General features: G+C 47.2%; 1 protein-coding gene across 6 annotated transcripts in view; it reads right to left on the bottom strand.

Annotated features, from left to right (window-relative positions):
• The window catches only part of LOC139272948 (NHS-like protein 1), a 252,393-nt gene that overhangs the window by 15,509 nt on the left and 220,715 nt on the right, over positions 1–16,169 (bottom strand). For all 6 annotated transcript variants that reach the window (XM_070889108.1, XM_070889105.1, XM_070889110.1 and 3 more), the window contains 2 exons: positions 15,041–15,168; positions 7,456–7,648 (listed from right to left, as the gene is read on the bottom strand). In XM_070889108.1, coding sequence (XP_070745209.1) covers positions 7,456–7,648; positions 15,041–15,168 — 321 coding nt within the window. The remainder of the gene's footprint in view (positions 1–7,455; positions 7,649–15,040; positions 15,169–16,169) is intronic.

Raw genomic sequence — 16,169 nt, 5'->3', positions numbered from 1 at the left:
CTGGTGATGGACAATAAATGCAGTCCTTCCCAACGACACCTACATCCCTAGAATGCAACATTTCCGCTAAGCTGTGTGGCCACGCAGGGGTCTGGAGGTCCCGCGCAGGCTGCTCACCAGCTTTTACAGGAAGGAAACCAAGCATGTTAAAGAGATAGCGCAAGATTAAAAAAATAAATTAGAGGGAACAACACTAGAATGAATTTAAAAAATGATTTCAAACCCATGAGAGATTTTAGCAAGACACTCAGTTCTATCAAACATGGGCAACTAGGGATGGGCAATAAATGCTGGCCTTGCCAGCGATGCCCACATCCCGAGAATGAATTAAAAAGAAAATGCTTGTAGCCAGCCAGCTGGTGAATTTGTTTTTCTTTGTGCTAGTCGAATGTCCCATCCCCTTCTTGGACTGCTGTAGCATCATAGGCAGTCCCTCGGAATCGAGGAAGACTTGCTTCCACTCCTGAAGTGAATTCTTTGGTGGATTAACAGTCCAATACGAGAGCCACAGACTCTGTCACAGGTGGGACAGATAGTCATTGAGGGAAACGGAGGGTGGGACTGGTTTGCCGCACGCACTTTCCGCTGCCTGCGCTTGATTTCTGCATGCTCTCGGTGTTGAGACTCGAGGTGCTCAGCGCCCTCTCGGATGCACTTCCTCCACTTGGGGTAGTCTTTGGCCAGGGACTCCCAGGTGTCAGTGGGGATGTCGCACTTTATCAGGGAGGCTTTGAGGGTGTCCTTGTAGCGTTTCAGCTGCCCACCTTTGGCTCATTTGCCAAGTAGAGCACTTGATTTGGGAGTCTCGTGTCTGGCATGCGAACTATGTGGCCTGCCCAGCGGAGCTGATCGAGTGTGGTCAATGCTTCAATGCATGCAATAAGGGTACAGCAGTTATCATGGGTGACTTTAATCTACATATTGATTGGGCTAACCAAACTGGTAGCAATGCAGTGGAGGAGGATTTCCTGGAGTGTATTAGGGATGGTTTTCTAGACCAATATGTCGAGGAACCAACAAGGGAGCTGGCCATCCTAGACTGGGTGATGTATAATGAGAAAGGACAAATTAGCAATCTTGTTGTGAGAGGCCCCTTGGGGAAGAGTGACCATAATATGGTAGAATTCTTTATTAAGATGGAGAGTGATACAGTTAATTCAGAAACTAGGGTCCTGAACTTAAGGAAAGGTAACTTTGATGGTTTGAGGCGTGAACTGGCTAGAATAGATTGGCAAATGATACTTAAAAGATTGACGGTGGACAGGCAATGGCAAACATTTAAAGATCACATGGATGAACTTCAGCAATTGTACATCCCTGTCTGGAGTAAAAATAAAACGGGGAAGGTGGCTCAACTGTGGCTAACAAGGGAAATTAAGGATAGTATTAAATCCAAGGAAGAGGCATATAAATTGGCCAGAAAAAGCAACAAACCTGAGGACTGGGAGAATTTTAGAATTCAGCAGAGGAGGACAAAGGGTTTAATTAAGAGGAGGAAAATAGAGTACGAGAAGAAGCTTGCCGGGAACATAAAAACTGACTGCAAAAGCTTCTATAGATATGTGAAGAGAAAAAGATTAGTGAAGACAAACGTAGGTCCCTTGCAGTCAGATTCAGGTGAATTTATAATGGGGAACAAAGAAATGGCAGACCAATTGAACAAATACTTCGGTTCTGTCTTCAGACACAAATAACCTTCCGGAAGTACTAGGGGGCGAGGGTCTAGTGAGGAGGAGGAACTGAAGGATATCCTTATTAGGCGGGAAATTGTGTTAGGAAAATTGATGGGATTGAAGGCCGATAAATACCCGGGGCCTGAAAGTCTGCATCCCAGAGTACTTAAGGAAGTGGCCCTAGAAATAGTGGATGCATTGGTGATCATTTTCCAACTATCGACTCTGGATCAGTTCCTATGGTCTGCAGGGTAGTTAATGTGTAACACCACTTTTTAAAAAGGGAGGGAGAGAGAAAGCGGGTAATTATAGACCGGTTAGCCTGAAAATGTTGGAATCAATTATTAAGGATGAAATAGCAGCGCATTTGGAAAGCAATGACAGGATGGGTCCAAGTCAGCATGGATTTATGAAAGGGAAATCATGCTTGACAAATCTTCTGGAATTTTTTGAGGATGTAACTAGTTGAGTGGACAAGGGAGAACCAGTGGATGTGGTATATTTGGACTTTCAAAAGGCTTTTGACAAGGTCCCACACAAGAGATTGGTGTGCAAAATCAAAGCACATGGTATTGGGGGTAATATACTACTGACATGGATAGAGAACTGGTTAGCAGACAGGAAGCAGAGAGTCGGGATAAACGGGTACTTTTCAGAATGGCAAGCAGTGACTAGTGGAGTGCCGCAGGGCTCAGTGCTGGGACCCCAGCTCTTTACAATATACATCAATGATTTGGATGAAGGAATTGAGTGTAATATCTCCAAGTTTGCAGATGACACTAAACTGGGTGAGGTGTGAGCTGTGAGAGGGATGTTAAGAAGCTGCAGGGTGACTTGGACAGGTTAGGTGAGTGGGTAAATGCATGGCAGATGCAGTATAATGTGGATAAATGTGAGGTTATCCATTTTGGGGGCAAAAACACGAAGGCAGAATATTATCTGAATGGCGGCAAAAGGGGAGGTGCAGCGAGACCTGGGTGTCATGGTTCATCAGTCATTGAAAGTTGGCATGCAGGTATAGCAGGCGGTGAAGAAGGCAAATGGTATGTTGGTCTTCATAGCTAGGGGATTTGAGTATAGGAGCAGGGGGGTCTTACTGCAGTTGTACAGGGCCTTGGTGAGGTCTCACCTGGAATATTGTGTTCAGTTTTGGTCTCCTAATCTGAGGAAGGACGTTCTTGCTATTGAGGGAGTGCAGAGAAGGTTCACCAGACTGATTCCAGGGATGACAGGACTGACATATGAGGAGAGACTGGATCAACTGGGCCTTTATACATTGGAGTTTAGATGGGCGAGAGGGGATCTTATAGAAACATATAAGATTCTGATGGGATAGGACAGGTTAGATGCGGGTAGAATGTTCCCGATGTTGGGGAAGTCCAGAACCAGGGGACACAGTCTTAGGATAAGGGGTAGGCCATTTAGGACTGAGATGAGGAGAAACTTCTTCACTCAGAGAGTTGTTAACTGTGGAATTCCCTGCCGTAGAGAGTTGTTGATGCCAGTTCATTGGATATATTCAAGAGGGAGTTAGATATGGCCCTTACGGCTAAGAAGATCAAGGGGTATGGAGAGAATGCAGGAAAGGGGTACTGAGGGAATATTGAATGGTGGTGCAGGCTCGAAGGGCTGAATGCACCTATTTTCTATGTTTCTATGTAATGCTGGGGATGTTAGCTTGAATGAAGACGCTGATGTTGGTGCGCTTATCCTCCCAGGGGATTTGTAGGATCTTGCAGAGACATCGGTGATGATATATCTCCAGCAACTTGAGGTGTCTGCTGTACATGGTCCTGCTGTAGCAAGGAGCCGGTAGCAACATGATGGGCCGAAGGGAAACTGCAATGATTCTAAACCCGCTCACTCCATGTATCATGCATTATTTGCTCCATAGATAACCCCACCCATTTAATCTCCTGGGGAGAAAGTTCTGTATAAACACACTCCGAATCCAAAGGTAAATTCCAAAATGATCATCCAGTGTCACATTTCAGCTTCCGATGTGTCTTTTTTCTCAACCGAGGATTCCCCTCTACTGTGGCCGACATGGCCCTCAACTGTGTCTGTTCTATTTACCGCTCTTCTGCTCTCATCCCTTCCCCTCCCTCACAGAACCACGATAGGGTTCCTCTTGACCTCATCTTTCACCCCACCAGCCTCCACGTTCAACGGATCATCCTCTGCCAATTCCACCACCTCCATCAAGTTCAACAATTTCAGACCACAATCTCTGCCCTATTTTTTTCCACATGGCAACTGTTGATGATTCTGCTGTACCCATTTACACATCCTCTAGACTCATCTTTTCTTTACCATCTCCTTTTGCCTTGCACCATCATCCCTTTCGTCATTTAATCTCTGTTCCCTTCCTTTCATCCATACAGTTCTTCCACCCTATCCCAAACCTTCCCTTTTGTTCTTTCCTCCCCTCCCCCTTTCCCTGCCTCCGCACCTGCTTAAATCCTGTTACATAAGAAATAGGAGCAGGAGTAGGCCATTTGACCCCTCGAGCCTGCTCCGCCATTCAGTATCAGGGCTGATCTGATCTTGGCCTCAACTCCACTTCCCCGCCCGCTCCCCATAACCCTTTACTCCCTTATTGCTCAGAAATCTGAAATCTGTCTGTCTTCGCCTTAAATATATGCAATGACCCAGCCTCCACAGCTCTCTGGGGCAGAGAATTCCACAGATTTACAACCCTCAGAGAAAGCATTTCTTCTCGTCTCAGTTTTAAATGGGCGGCTCCTTATTCTAAGACTATGTCCCCTAGTTTTAGTTTCCGCTATGAGTGGATCTCTTAACTTTTTCTAGTTCTGACCTGAATGTTCTGTTCCTCTCTCCACAGATGCTCCCTGTCCCGCTGTTTTTTTTTTCACATTTCAACCACCTGATATAACTCTTATATGGACAGCATCCCCTCTGCCACTATGACCTGACCAGACCCAGCATAGCTGGGTCCATTGCCACTAATGTACATAAAGGTAGCTTCTCTTGTCAGCCGAAATAAAGCAATTTCTCAGTATAAACCTGTCACCCAAAACCAGATTTAGACAAGCTTCAAGAACTCCTTTCATTCCAGACTGGTCTGTTCAGTGTTTTCACCTTTTACGTGTGTACAATCTCACAATGCCAGCATTGAAACGTCTGTTCCCTTCCTTTCATCCCCATACCCTCCCACCCATTTCCCCACCTAAGGTGCTGTCTTTTGGATGTGACGTTAAACTAAGGCTACCGTCTGCTCTCTCAGGTGGATGCAAAAGATTCCATGGCACGATTTAGAAGAAAAGCAGGGGAGTTTTCTCTGGTGTACTGGCCAATATTTATCCCTGAACCAGCATCACTAAAGAGATGATCTGGTCATTATTGCATTGCTGTTTGTGCGAGTTTGTTGTACGCAAACTGGCTTCTGTGTTTCCTACATTACATCAGTGACCACACTTCAAATTGGTTGTAAAGCGCTTTGGGACGTTCTTAGGTCTTGAAAGGCACTATATAAATGCAAGTCCTTTCATTAACAATCTTCTGACCTAGAGGTCAGAATGTTACCAACGGAGCCAAGCTGACACTGATAATTTTCTCGAAGGGAATTCACTTCAAGGCCTGGATAACTGAAATTAATAACTCTTGTTAATACACGGCTTAGAAGGAAGAGGGGATGGAGAAGAAGGGGGAATTGATAAACTAGTTATAAGAACTTAAGGAAATAGGAGCAGGAGTAGGCCATTCGGCCTTTCAAGCCTGCTCCACCATTCAATAACAGGGCTGGTTTTCGACCTCAACTCCACTTTCCCGCACTATTGCCATATCCCTTGATTCCCTTAGAGTCCAAAAATCTATCTATCTCAGCCTTGAATATACTCAACGACTCAACATCCACAGCCCTTTGGGGCAGAGAATTCCAGAGATTCACAATCCTCTGAGTGAAGAAATTTCTCCTTGTCTCAGTCCTAAATGGTCGACCCCTTATGCTGGGACTAGGCCCCCTGGTTCTAGACTCTCCAGCCAGGGGAAACAACCTCTCAGCATCTACCCTGTCAATCCCCCTCAGAATCTTATATGTTTCAATTAGATCACCTCTCATTCTTCTGAACTCCAGAGAGTATAGGCCCAATCTACTCAATCTTTCCTCAGGGGACAACCCTCTCATCCCAGTATTCAATCTAGTGAACCTTCATTGCACCCCCTAAGGCAAGTATATTTTCCTTCGGTACGGAGGCCAAAACAGTACACAGTACTCCAGGTGTGGTCTTATTCGAGAAAGGGATCTAGCTGAAATAGATGTGGATTAATTATTGGGGATATGAAATCTTTTACGGTTAGTCACAAACAGAATCTAAGGAGTTTGAGGAAATGCAGCCGAGGAGAAGGTATTGGTTTTTATGATCTGGAGGGCACTGCCTGAAAGGGTGGTGGAAGCAGATTCAATAACAATTTTCAAAAGGGAATTGGATAAATACCTGAAGGAAAAAAATAGCAGGGATGTGGGGAAAGAGCGGGGGGAGTGGGACTAATTGGACAGCTCTTTCAAAGAGCCAGCACAGGCACGATGGGCTGAATGGCCTTCTTCTGTGCTGTGTGATTCAATGATTCCATGGAGATACTGTGACTGCTTTTCTGCACCTTGCGTAGGCAGATTTGACAGGGCAGGGCAGTTGGAGGCGGGAGGTCATGTGATGAACCTCCAGGAATACGTTCAACCAGAGCTGGTAACCCTAAGCACTGGCCCTCGTTGTTTCTGTGGCGGAGTGTCACAGAGTTTTTTTTTTGTTAGCTGCCACTGGCTCAGGCGTTGGACACTCAGTGTGGAAAACTAAACAGGGGAAAGTAAATTCCACTGTGATACCTTGAGAGTGGGAAGAATGTGGAAATCGCTACCACAAGGAGTAGTTGAGGCGAACAGCATAGATGCAATTAAGAGGAAACTAGATAAGTACATGAAGGAGAAAGGAATAGAAGGATATGCTGATGAGGTGAGATGCAGTAGGGTGAGAGGAGGCTCGTGTGGAGCAGAAACACCGGCATGGAGCAGTTGGGCCGAATGGCCTGTTTCTGAGCTGTTAAGTTCCATGTAATTCTATGAAACCGGGAGGTAGCAGTTACTGTGATGGGGGAGGGCACGGCAGACATTATGACTAGGGATGGACTAGGTGGGCCAAATGGCAGCTCTCACTCTCTTCCCTACTTATGAGTGTGTGGGTTAGCATCTTGGGCAGGACTCTTCACCAGAAACATTGTTCACTTCAAACCTATCTTTTCTCCTTTGGACGCCTTGCGGTCTTCATCATTTAGTTCAGAATTACAGCATGTGTGCGTTTTTTATATATACTGCATAGAATTACATTTAATTTTACAGCATAGACACAGGCCGTTGGGCTCAACTGGTCTGTGGGGGTGTTTATGTTCCACACCAGCCGCTTCCCACCCCTCTTCATTTCACCCGAACTGTATAACACTCTATTCCTTTCTCCCTCATGTACTTATCTTGCTTTCCCTTAAACGCATCTATGCTATTCTCCTCTATCACTCCATGTGGTAGCGAGTTCCACATATACTGTATCTCTATTATGTCACCACTAACTTACCAAATATGCCATTTGGCAGTTCACCCGAAGTATCCTCTCGAAAAGCTGTTAATGATTATTAAGCACATTTTCGGGGAAATCAAAGTGCTAGACTATGTAATCCCTCAATCTAATTGCTGGCGGCGATGTAATGATGCTGGCACCCTTCCACCCCTCCCCCACTGCCTTATGAGGAGCTTTTCCTAAACCCTACCACATACCTGTGACATTTATTGGGATGACATCAGTCTGCACTGCCTGGGCTTGTTGGCGCATCCTCTCCTCTGGCGTGGGCAGCGGAAGGGCCTTGGTCCAGTTTGTCTGGACATCAATCTCGGACAAGTCACCGGGCACTGGGGTCTTGGATCTCCTGGAATAGAACAGCTTTTCTTCGTCTGCAGATGAAGCTGTGGACTTTACGAAGAGCACAGAAAAAAACATTTTTTGGAACAGGAAACGATCATTCGGACCAACAAACCCACCCCATTTTCTCACCCTTCTCACCATCTCTCTCAATCCCATTCTCTCTCATTAGGAACAGGAGGAGGCCATTCAGCCCCTCCAGCTGTTCCTCATTCAATGAGATCATGACTGATCTGTATCTTGACTCCATCTACCTGCCTTGTTCCATAATCCTTAATACCTTTGCCGAACAAAAGTCTGGCGGTCTCAGTTTTGACATTTTCAATTGACCCTCAGCCTCAACAGCTTTTTGGGGGGGACAGAGTTCCAGATTTCCTTTGTGTGAAGAAGTGCTTCCTGACCTCGCTCTAATTTAAAGTTATGCCCCAGTAATCTATTCAATTTTCTCAAACACCATTTATACAGTTTCGGTTCAATGGCCCTTCCTTGGTAACATTTCACAAACTGTTTTTCCTTCCTTCCTATTTCCATCAATTTTCTCTCCCCCCCCCCCCCCACCCCAACGGACATTATCTCTTTACAGGTCACCCTCATGTAATTTACCAATTGGCCATTCCTCATGTGTAAGCTGAGTGAGTGCGGGAGGGCATCACATCCGAATCCTGTCCTCATCTGATAGCCACACACTCACACTTCCAGCGAGGGATGGGAGCGAGTGCTGAATAATGATCGGGGAGGGCAGCCTAGGAAGATTTGGAGTGACCCTGGCAATTGAAATCAGGGACCTTCCTGCTCTGTACAGCTCAACTTCGACAGCATTTCCCAAACCTGCGGCCTCCACCACCTGCAAGGACAAGGGCAGCAGGAGCATCCGATTTCCCATCCAAATCACACTCCAGCCTGACTTGGAAATATATCGCCGTTCCTTCTTCATCGCTGGGTCAAACTCCTCCCTAACAGCACTGTGGGAGTACCTTCACCACACGGACTGCAGCGGTTCAAGAAGGCGGTTCACCATCACCTTCTCAAGGGCAATTAGGGATGAGCAATAAATGCCGGCCTAACCAGCGACGCCCACATCATGCTAATGAATAATAAAGAAAACATACTCGGAGGCTTAACCAGCTGAGGCGCAGTGGGACCCCTATCCCATGACACAATACCCTCTGGGTGAAAGCTCGCCCTGACTTTCCTTCCCACTCCTAACATCCTCATTTTAAAACTAGTGTCCCGGTTACTGCATGGTTCTGAGCTGTTCCTAATAGAATAGTGCCTGGCTGCTTTTAGCTTGGATGTACAGATGGTCTGCTATTCCCGATAATCAGCACCATGGGGGTTTTTTGGTGACTATATTGTTTTATGGTATTCTAGGATTTTTGTTGGTGTTTTATTTTGGGGGGGGGAAGGAGGGGGGTGTGGTGGCACTATGCGATTCAATCCATTCGTTACTTTTTGTTAAGCCCGATACCAGTGGTCATACTGGTCGGGGGGGGGGAGATCAGGAGCAGGGGACAGTCTGCTGGTGAGAGTGATCAGTCTTAAACCAGCTAGCTTACTGCACATCCTAGTTATGTTCACAATTGAGATTGTGAATAGTTAAATATAACCACCGCACACCACCCCCACACCAAACATCAATTACTAATAGCAAACTTCGTCTGATATCTTGCGCAGGATGGAGGGAGCAGAATGCAGGCAGCGGAGAATGAGAAAACAAAAGTATTCCTTCGTTCTGCTCACGTGAAACCACTGGCATTTCGGTGGCTGGCTTGTTGCCAACCTGCGGCAGGTATCGAACGGGGCAGCTGGCAACACTACTGCCTTCATCTCAGGACAACCGCGTTCCATTTACTGGCGACTCCATCAAGCCCAATGGCTTGGTTCTGTATTTCAGAGACTGATTAACCATGGGGGGCATCACAGGAAAGTCCGATTCTCTCTGCCCCCAGCAAGGGTGACAGGGTAGTTGATCAGCATGGGAATCCATAGCTGGTTCCTTCCTCATCAGGGAGTGGGGGACAGGGAACTTCTTGTCCTAATGGGATGGGAAGGGGATGGGGGTCAGAGTTTAAACAAAGAATAGGCATTGCCATGTCAACCAGTCAACACCCAAGGCTTCTGCCTGTCCTCTCACTGAGGGAACTTGGGGTTTGTGCGGGACGGGGAGAGGGGAGGGGGAGTGCAGGAGTCGGTTTCTTTCAGGACACGTGGGAATGCCTTGTGACATTATGTGGGTGCATGACACTACTGTTATTTGAGCGTGAAAGGGCGGCTTTTGTGTAATCAGACAGCCGTGCACAGGGGCGACCATTCTGGCCATCTTAACTCAACCATCCAGACAAATCCCAAAGCTGCCCGCCTTTCAGCATCCGATTATTTCTTAAAAGGTTTTTCGCCTCCACTACTCTTCCTGGAATTCTACTTTCTGTGTTGGTCACCCTTGGAGTGAGGAGGGAATTCCTGCCCTCAGTCTTAAATTATCGTATCCATTTTGAATCTATTGAAAGCAATATTTACCTTTTCCATTCCCTTAACTATCTTGCGGAAGATTGCCGTTTAGATATCTCCATTCCTGGCCAAGTCTCTCCTGTACCTTTCTCACAACTCAGTCCCTGTTAACTCACCACTGACCTCCTCCCATCACTCACAGTAAGCCTCGCTGGTTCTGTTCAATCGCCGTCATTCGATACGGTGCCACATTATATCAAGCACTTGGTAGCAGGAGGTCAAGCGGGCCTGGGGTAGGAAGAGGGGCACATGACAAGCGACACAGAAGACCCCCGTCGCTCTCCCCTCCCCAACAAACGGAAACCTTTCAAGCAGATCGGCTAGATGCACACACAAGGGCATCTGTTCTGAAAGCTTTGGGCTGTAAGTATCTGGCAAATGGGTTTCTGCGCAGTGACTGTGATCCTTAAACATACAGCACAAATCCCCGCTAACTGCCAATGTAAAGCCTGCAAGGCAGGTTTGAGCCAGTCCGTCAACACTGTGGCCTGCGCAAATCTACCGCCACCTCCACCCGTATCATAGGGTGCTTTACTGTACCCAGTTGCATGGGTTGCTGTTCAGGATGACTACTTGCGGGCAACAACATTGGGTGGCAGCCTTAACAAGACAGTGCGGCAAAGCTGGTCCGACAGTGCAGCCAAGGTCCATGGTGTGGGCGAGAGGGCAGGAAGTCAAGTTAGAGTGTAGTGCTCATAAATACTGACTACCGGCCACTTATGGCCCTTCTCCCAGACCTAGCCCCTCTGTGCATCTCAAGGCCCTCTTTTGGCCATTCAAAGACGACGAGGGAGTTGCATTAGGAGGTGGTGCTATCCGAGAATTCATAGTGCAAGTGCAAGGGCTCTATTAAACCTATTAATGGAATTATATCGGGTCGCAATCAATGCTTCCTCTAGGCTCCATGGCTGCACAGCTCTCTGACGGTCCCGCATACCCCGGGACCAGCTTTTCCAATGGTAGATTTTGTGTATGCAAAGCTGTGAATGGGCCGCACGGCCGCTTAAAGGGGCCCCGCGCCAAAAGATAAATTAGCGGGAACATTGGTTGCCATGTTTTCCTCCCATCCTGTGGGAACATTGGCAGACAGTTCGTCGGGATTTGGGCTGTGCGTTTAAGGATGGCAGTCACTGCGCAGAAACCATTTGTCAGATACTTATGGCCCGAAGCAGTCACTGACCACCCAGGGTGGGGTATTTGAAATCCTCGGGAAGCGGTGTGGAGAAGCATCTCAGTACCCCGTGAAGTGGAGCATTGCTGCGAGGGGTCCGGGCCTGAACTAAATGTTAGTGATACTCATTTAGAATGGATCCAGAGTGTGTTAGCAAAAAAATGATTTTCAAATATAACCTTTTCTGAGGTCTGAATGAGAGTGAATTTCCTTGGGTAAAGGCAATGGGGAACTGAGGCACAGAGACCAGAAGGTCGCACACTCCATCCCCCAGTCTGTTCAGATTTAAGTGATCTCCAGTTTAAAAAAAAATGTGTTCACAGAATGTGGGCATTGTTGGCAAGGCCGGCATTTATTGCCCTCGAGAAGGTGAGCCGCCTTCTTCAATACAACTGAGTGCCTCACTGAGCCATTTCAGAGGGTAGTTAAGAGCCAACCACATTGCTGTGGGTCTGGAGTCACATATAGACCAGGTAAGGGCAGCAGATTTCCTTCCCTAAAGGACATTAGTGAACCAGATGGGTTTTTACAACAAGCCTCATGGTCACAATTACTGACTCGTGCTTTTTATTCCAGATTTATTTAATTAACTGAATTAAAATTCACCATCTGCCTCAGGTCCAGGCCTCTGGATTACTAGTCCAGTAACAGAACCACTATGCGACTGTACACTTACCGTACTAGCACTAAGGGTGATATAAGTGGCTTTAGTGGCTCAGGATTAGGGAGGGGAGAAACAGTCATGGCTGATCACTGTCCAGTGAACCGCTCTCCGCCCCCGGAGGAACATACGACGGTGTGCATATCATGTGAAGACAGCGGGGTCACATGACCTGCTGACACTCACCGTCGAGGCCCAAGCACGAGGAATGCCCACCTAGCTTAGGCGAGCGAGGATGTGTTCGGCCGTCAAGGAACATCACCCTCGCAAGAATCAAGGCTTCAAGGAGAGGCGGGTGGGAAATTGGGGAGGTGTGGGGAAGGCAGGGAATAAAAGCAATAGCTGGAACTTGGGCATCAGCAGCGGTGGGCTGTGTTTGGTGAGCAAAGTACGTCGAGCCAAGCAGGTAACGGTTGCTGCAGTGATCTGGCATAAAGGAAATGGCAACATCTTGTCAGGGAAAGGCAAGCAGATGTTTCTACCACATGTCTCCCTGGGGGGGTGGTTAGGGGGGGGAGGGTTAAGGAGAGAAAGGAACATGTGGTACAAACAGCATGGCGTAGTACATTGGAACGGAAGAGGTCCAATGATACGGGGACCAGGCGAGGGGAGGATTGTACAGGACAGGAGGCAAATCGAGGTCTATGAGGAGCTGCAGACACAGCCGAGACAAGCAAAGCAGTTTGCCGCATGAAGTGTGTGTGTGTGTGTGTGTGTGTGTGTGTCTCTCTCTACCTGGTCATTCCATGAAGTCAAATGGCAGCAGACACTAAGGCAAGACTGACTGAGGCAGCTTAAAGGGTTAAACCGCTAGAGGGGGAAGAACAGAACAGAGAAAAGAACGAAAAGAGAGTGACTAAAATAAGGTCAGACAAAGAAACAAAGGTGTGGTTAAAACCCAGTCAGACAGAGTGCTGTACAATAGTAACAGATAAGCATGTCTTTTTAAACAGATTAGTGCCTTTGTATAGAACCCGATTAACACCCTATTGAGCACAGAAATCTAGACTGACACTCCCAGTGCAGTGCTGAGGGAGTGCTGCACTGTCGGAGGTGCCGTCTTTTGGATGAGACGTTAAACCGAGGCCGCGTCTGCCCTGTCAGGTAGACATAAAAGATCCCATGGCACTATTTCGAAAAAGAGCATGGGAATTACCCCCAGTGTCCTGGCTAATATCCCTCAATCAACATAACAAAAACAGATTATCTGCTCATTATCACATTGCTGTTTGTGGGAGTTTGCTGTACGTAATTTGGCTGCTGCGTTTCCTACATTACAACAGTGTCTACACTCCAAAAGTACTTAATTGGCTGTAAAGTGCATTGAGACATCCAGTGGACGTGAAAGGTGCTATATAAATGAAAGTCTTTCTTTCTATTGAATGTGTTAACACTACTGCTGCACAGTGCCGATTCACCACAAGGGTGTGTCAGCCAGTTAAAGCAGCGGGCAGACTTTAGGTGCTATTGCAGAATTGTAACCATTTTGATTTTAGTGCGAAGCTCAAACTCTGCCCCCACAAATGGTGGATGTGAGGGAGGCTTAAACCCAACCTGAAATCACCACCTTGTTCTTGGGATGCAGACAAACTGGCTGGGCAGCATTTATTGCCCATCCCAAGTAGCCCAGAGGGCATTAAGAATCAACGACAAGGCCCCGATTTTAACCCCAGGTGGATTCCCCGCTCAGGCCTCAGTTAAAATTACAGTCGGGTCTCAATGATGTCATCGGGCCACGACATGCACATGCAAAGAAGGACCCTGTTGGCTCCGGGCAGGTGTCCTTGCTGCCTGCTCAGGAGATGACTCGAGCATGGTGGCTTTTGGACAGGGAAGAGCCAGGGCGATTTTAACTGCCCACGCGACTGGTTTCTGCTGAGCGGCTGGGATTAAAATCGGTCCCATACGGTGGGGCTGGTGTCACATGTCAGCTAGGGCAGGTACGGTCGACAGATTCCCTTCCCTGAAGGACATGACTGAATCAGTTATTCACTTTTACAACTTACCACGGGTGAGATTTGAACTCATGACCCTCTAGGGTTGCTAGTCCAGGATGATAACCACGACACTACCGTACCCCAAGTGTTCTGGCGTTAGTCCATATGAAAGGTCATCAACCTGAAACGTTGCCTCTATTTTTCTCTCTCCACAGATGTTGCCTGGGGAGCGGGCGGGTAAGTGGAGCCGAGTCCACGGCCAGATCAGCCATGATCTTGTTGGGTGGCAGAGCAGGCTCGAGGGGCTAGATGGCCTACTCCTGTTCCTAATTCTTATGTTCTTATTAATGTTGAGAAGTCCAGAGCCAGGGGTCACAGACTGGGGATGGGGGGGGGGGGGTGGGCCATTTGGGGCCGAGATGGGGAGGGGCTTCTTCACCCAGGGAGTGGTGAGCCTGTGAAATTCTCTGCCACGGAGAGTTGTTGAGGCCAGTTCACTAAGTGTATTCAAAAAGGAGTTAGATGTAGTCCTTACTACTCGGGGAATCAAGGGGTATGGCGAGAAAGCAGGAATGGGGTACTGAAGTTTCATGTTCAGCCATGAACTCATTGAATGGCGGTGCAGGCTCGAAGGGCCGAATGGCCTACTCCTGCACCTATTTTCTATGTTTCTATGCCTGGCCTGCTGAGTATTTCCAGCATTTTCTGTTCTTATTTCAGATTTCCAGCATCTGCAGTATTTTGAATTTAAGTTGTTATCTCATGACTGTGAGTCATGGGGGGGAGAAAAAACTTCCTGGATTTGAATTTGCACTAAACTGAGAGTGGGACTAAGAGTGGGTGTTGAACTGGTGTTAAAATGGTCAATTATTTTACATACACACGTTCCAGGCACATTTCCGACCTCAACTGAACGAGGGCAAAACCCAGCTCAAATTATTCAGCTTAACCATCACCACTGAGGGAACTAGAGTGCCCACGCTGAGTGAAGGAATGTATTCTTGGAAAGTTTAGGTTGACTCCCAGCTGCAACACTCCTCTCTCCACTCCCCCCAACAAGGTGCCACAATACATTATCTTTTATCAGATTTAGGAAGCTGTTAAAGAGGAAGCAAAGATTAAAAATTTAAACAGAATGCTTAAAGAAGTTTTTTGGTTGGTCTTACCATTTGCTCCAGGTCTTCCTCCTCATCCAGGCAACTTCCAGAGAGGTGAGATGATGCCGAGGAGAATATTGGGCCCTGAGAGTAATACTGGGAACTGCGGAAACCATCCTTCCTTAGCTTATCGCAGTCTGCAAAGAGAGAGAGAGTCTGAGAGCGGCCTGGGAGCACAATTCTGTTCGAATCACAGCCAATTCCTTTTCATTATACGTTTCATTGGGGTCCAGAGAAAGAAGGTTAAAACTTGCATTTATATAGCACCTTTCACAATCTCAGGACATCCCAAAGTGCTTTACAGCCAATGAAGTACTTGTAGTCACTGTTGTAATGTAGGAATCCCGGTAGCCAATTTGCACACAGCAAGCTCCCACAAACAGCAATGTGATAATGACCAGATAATCTGTTTTTAGTGATGCTGATGGAGAGATAAATATTGGCCAGAACAGCGGGGATAACTCCCCTGCTTTTCTTCGAAATAGTGCCATGGGATCTTTTACATCCACCTGAGAGAGCCTCAGTTTAACGTCACATCCTAAAGGCTGCACCTCCGACAGTGTAGCACTCCCTCACTACTGCACTGGAGTGTCAGCCTGGATTTCTGTGTTCGAGTTCCTGGACTGGGACTTGAACCGACAACCTTCTGACTCAGAGACGAGAGTGTTGACCAGAGACCCCTTGACTGGCACTCAGATGCTCACCCACCAGGGTACCCACCACAGACCCTGAGCCGCTGATATTCAGTAAGGATGTTTGTTCAACATACCACCCTGGTGTTCTTTGTTGCCTCAGTGGTACAGAGACATAACAAAATCCAGAAAGATCCTAGGATGGTCCTCCTGAGCCAGGGCCATATGAGGCTACTAGAATCCATCTTGGTGCTCCTCATCCAGGCCTGGGTAGCGGGGGGTAAAATTAACAGTGCCTGAATCCGACAATGGCACGTGGTTTATTGGGTATATCTCACTGAAGCCAACATCTTTAATTTTATTTTATGTACTTCGTGTGCAGTACCAGAGAGGGAATTAGAATATAGAACTCACTACTACAAGGAGTAGTTGAGGCAAATAGCAAAAGTGCATTTACAAGGAGGTGATATAAACAAATGAGGGAGAAAGGATTAAAAAAAAAAATT

The sequence above is a fragment of the Pristiophorus japonicus genome, chromosome 9 (genome assembly GCF_044704955.1).
Source record: "Pristiophorus japonicus isolate sPriJap1 chromosome 9, sPriJap1.hap1, whole genome shotgun sequence".
NCBI classification, from domain to species: Eukaryota; Metazoa; Chordata; class Chondrichthyes; family Pristiophoridae; genus Pristiophorus; species Pristiophorus japonicus.
This window is presented reverse-complemented; position numbering and strand designations above follow the sequence as displayed.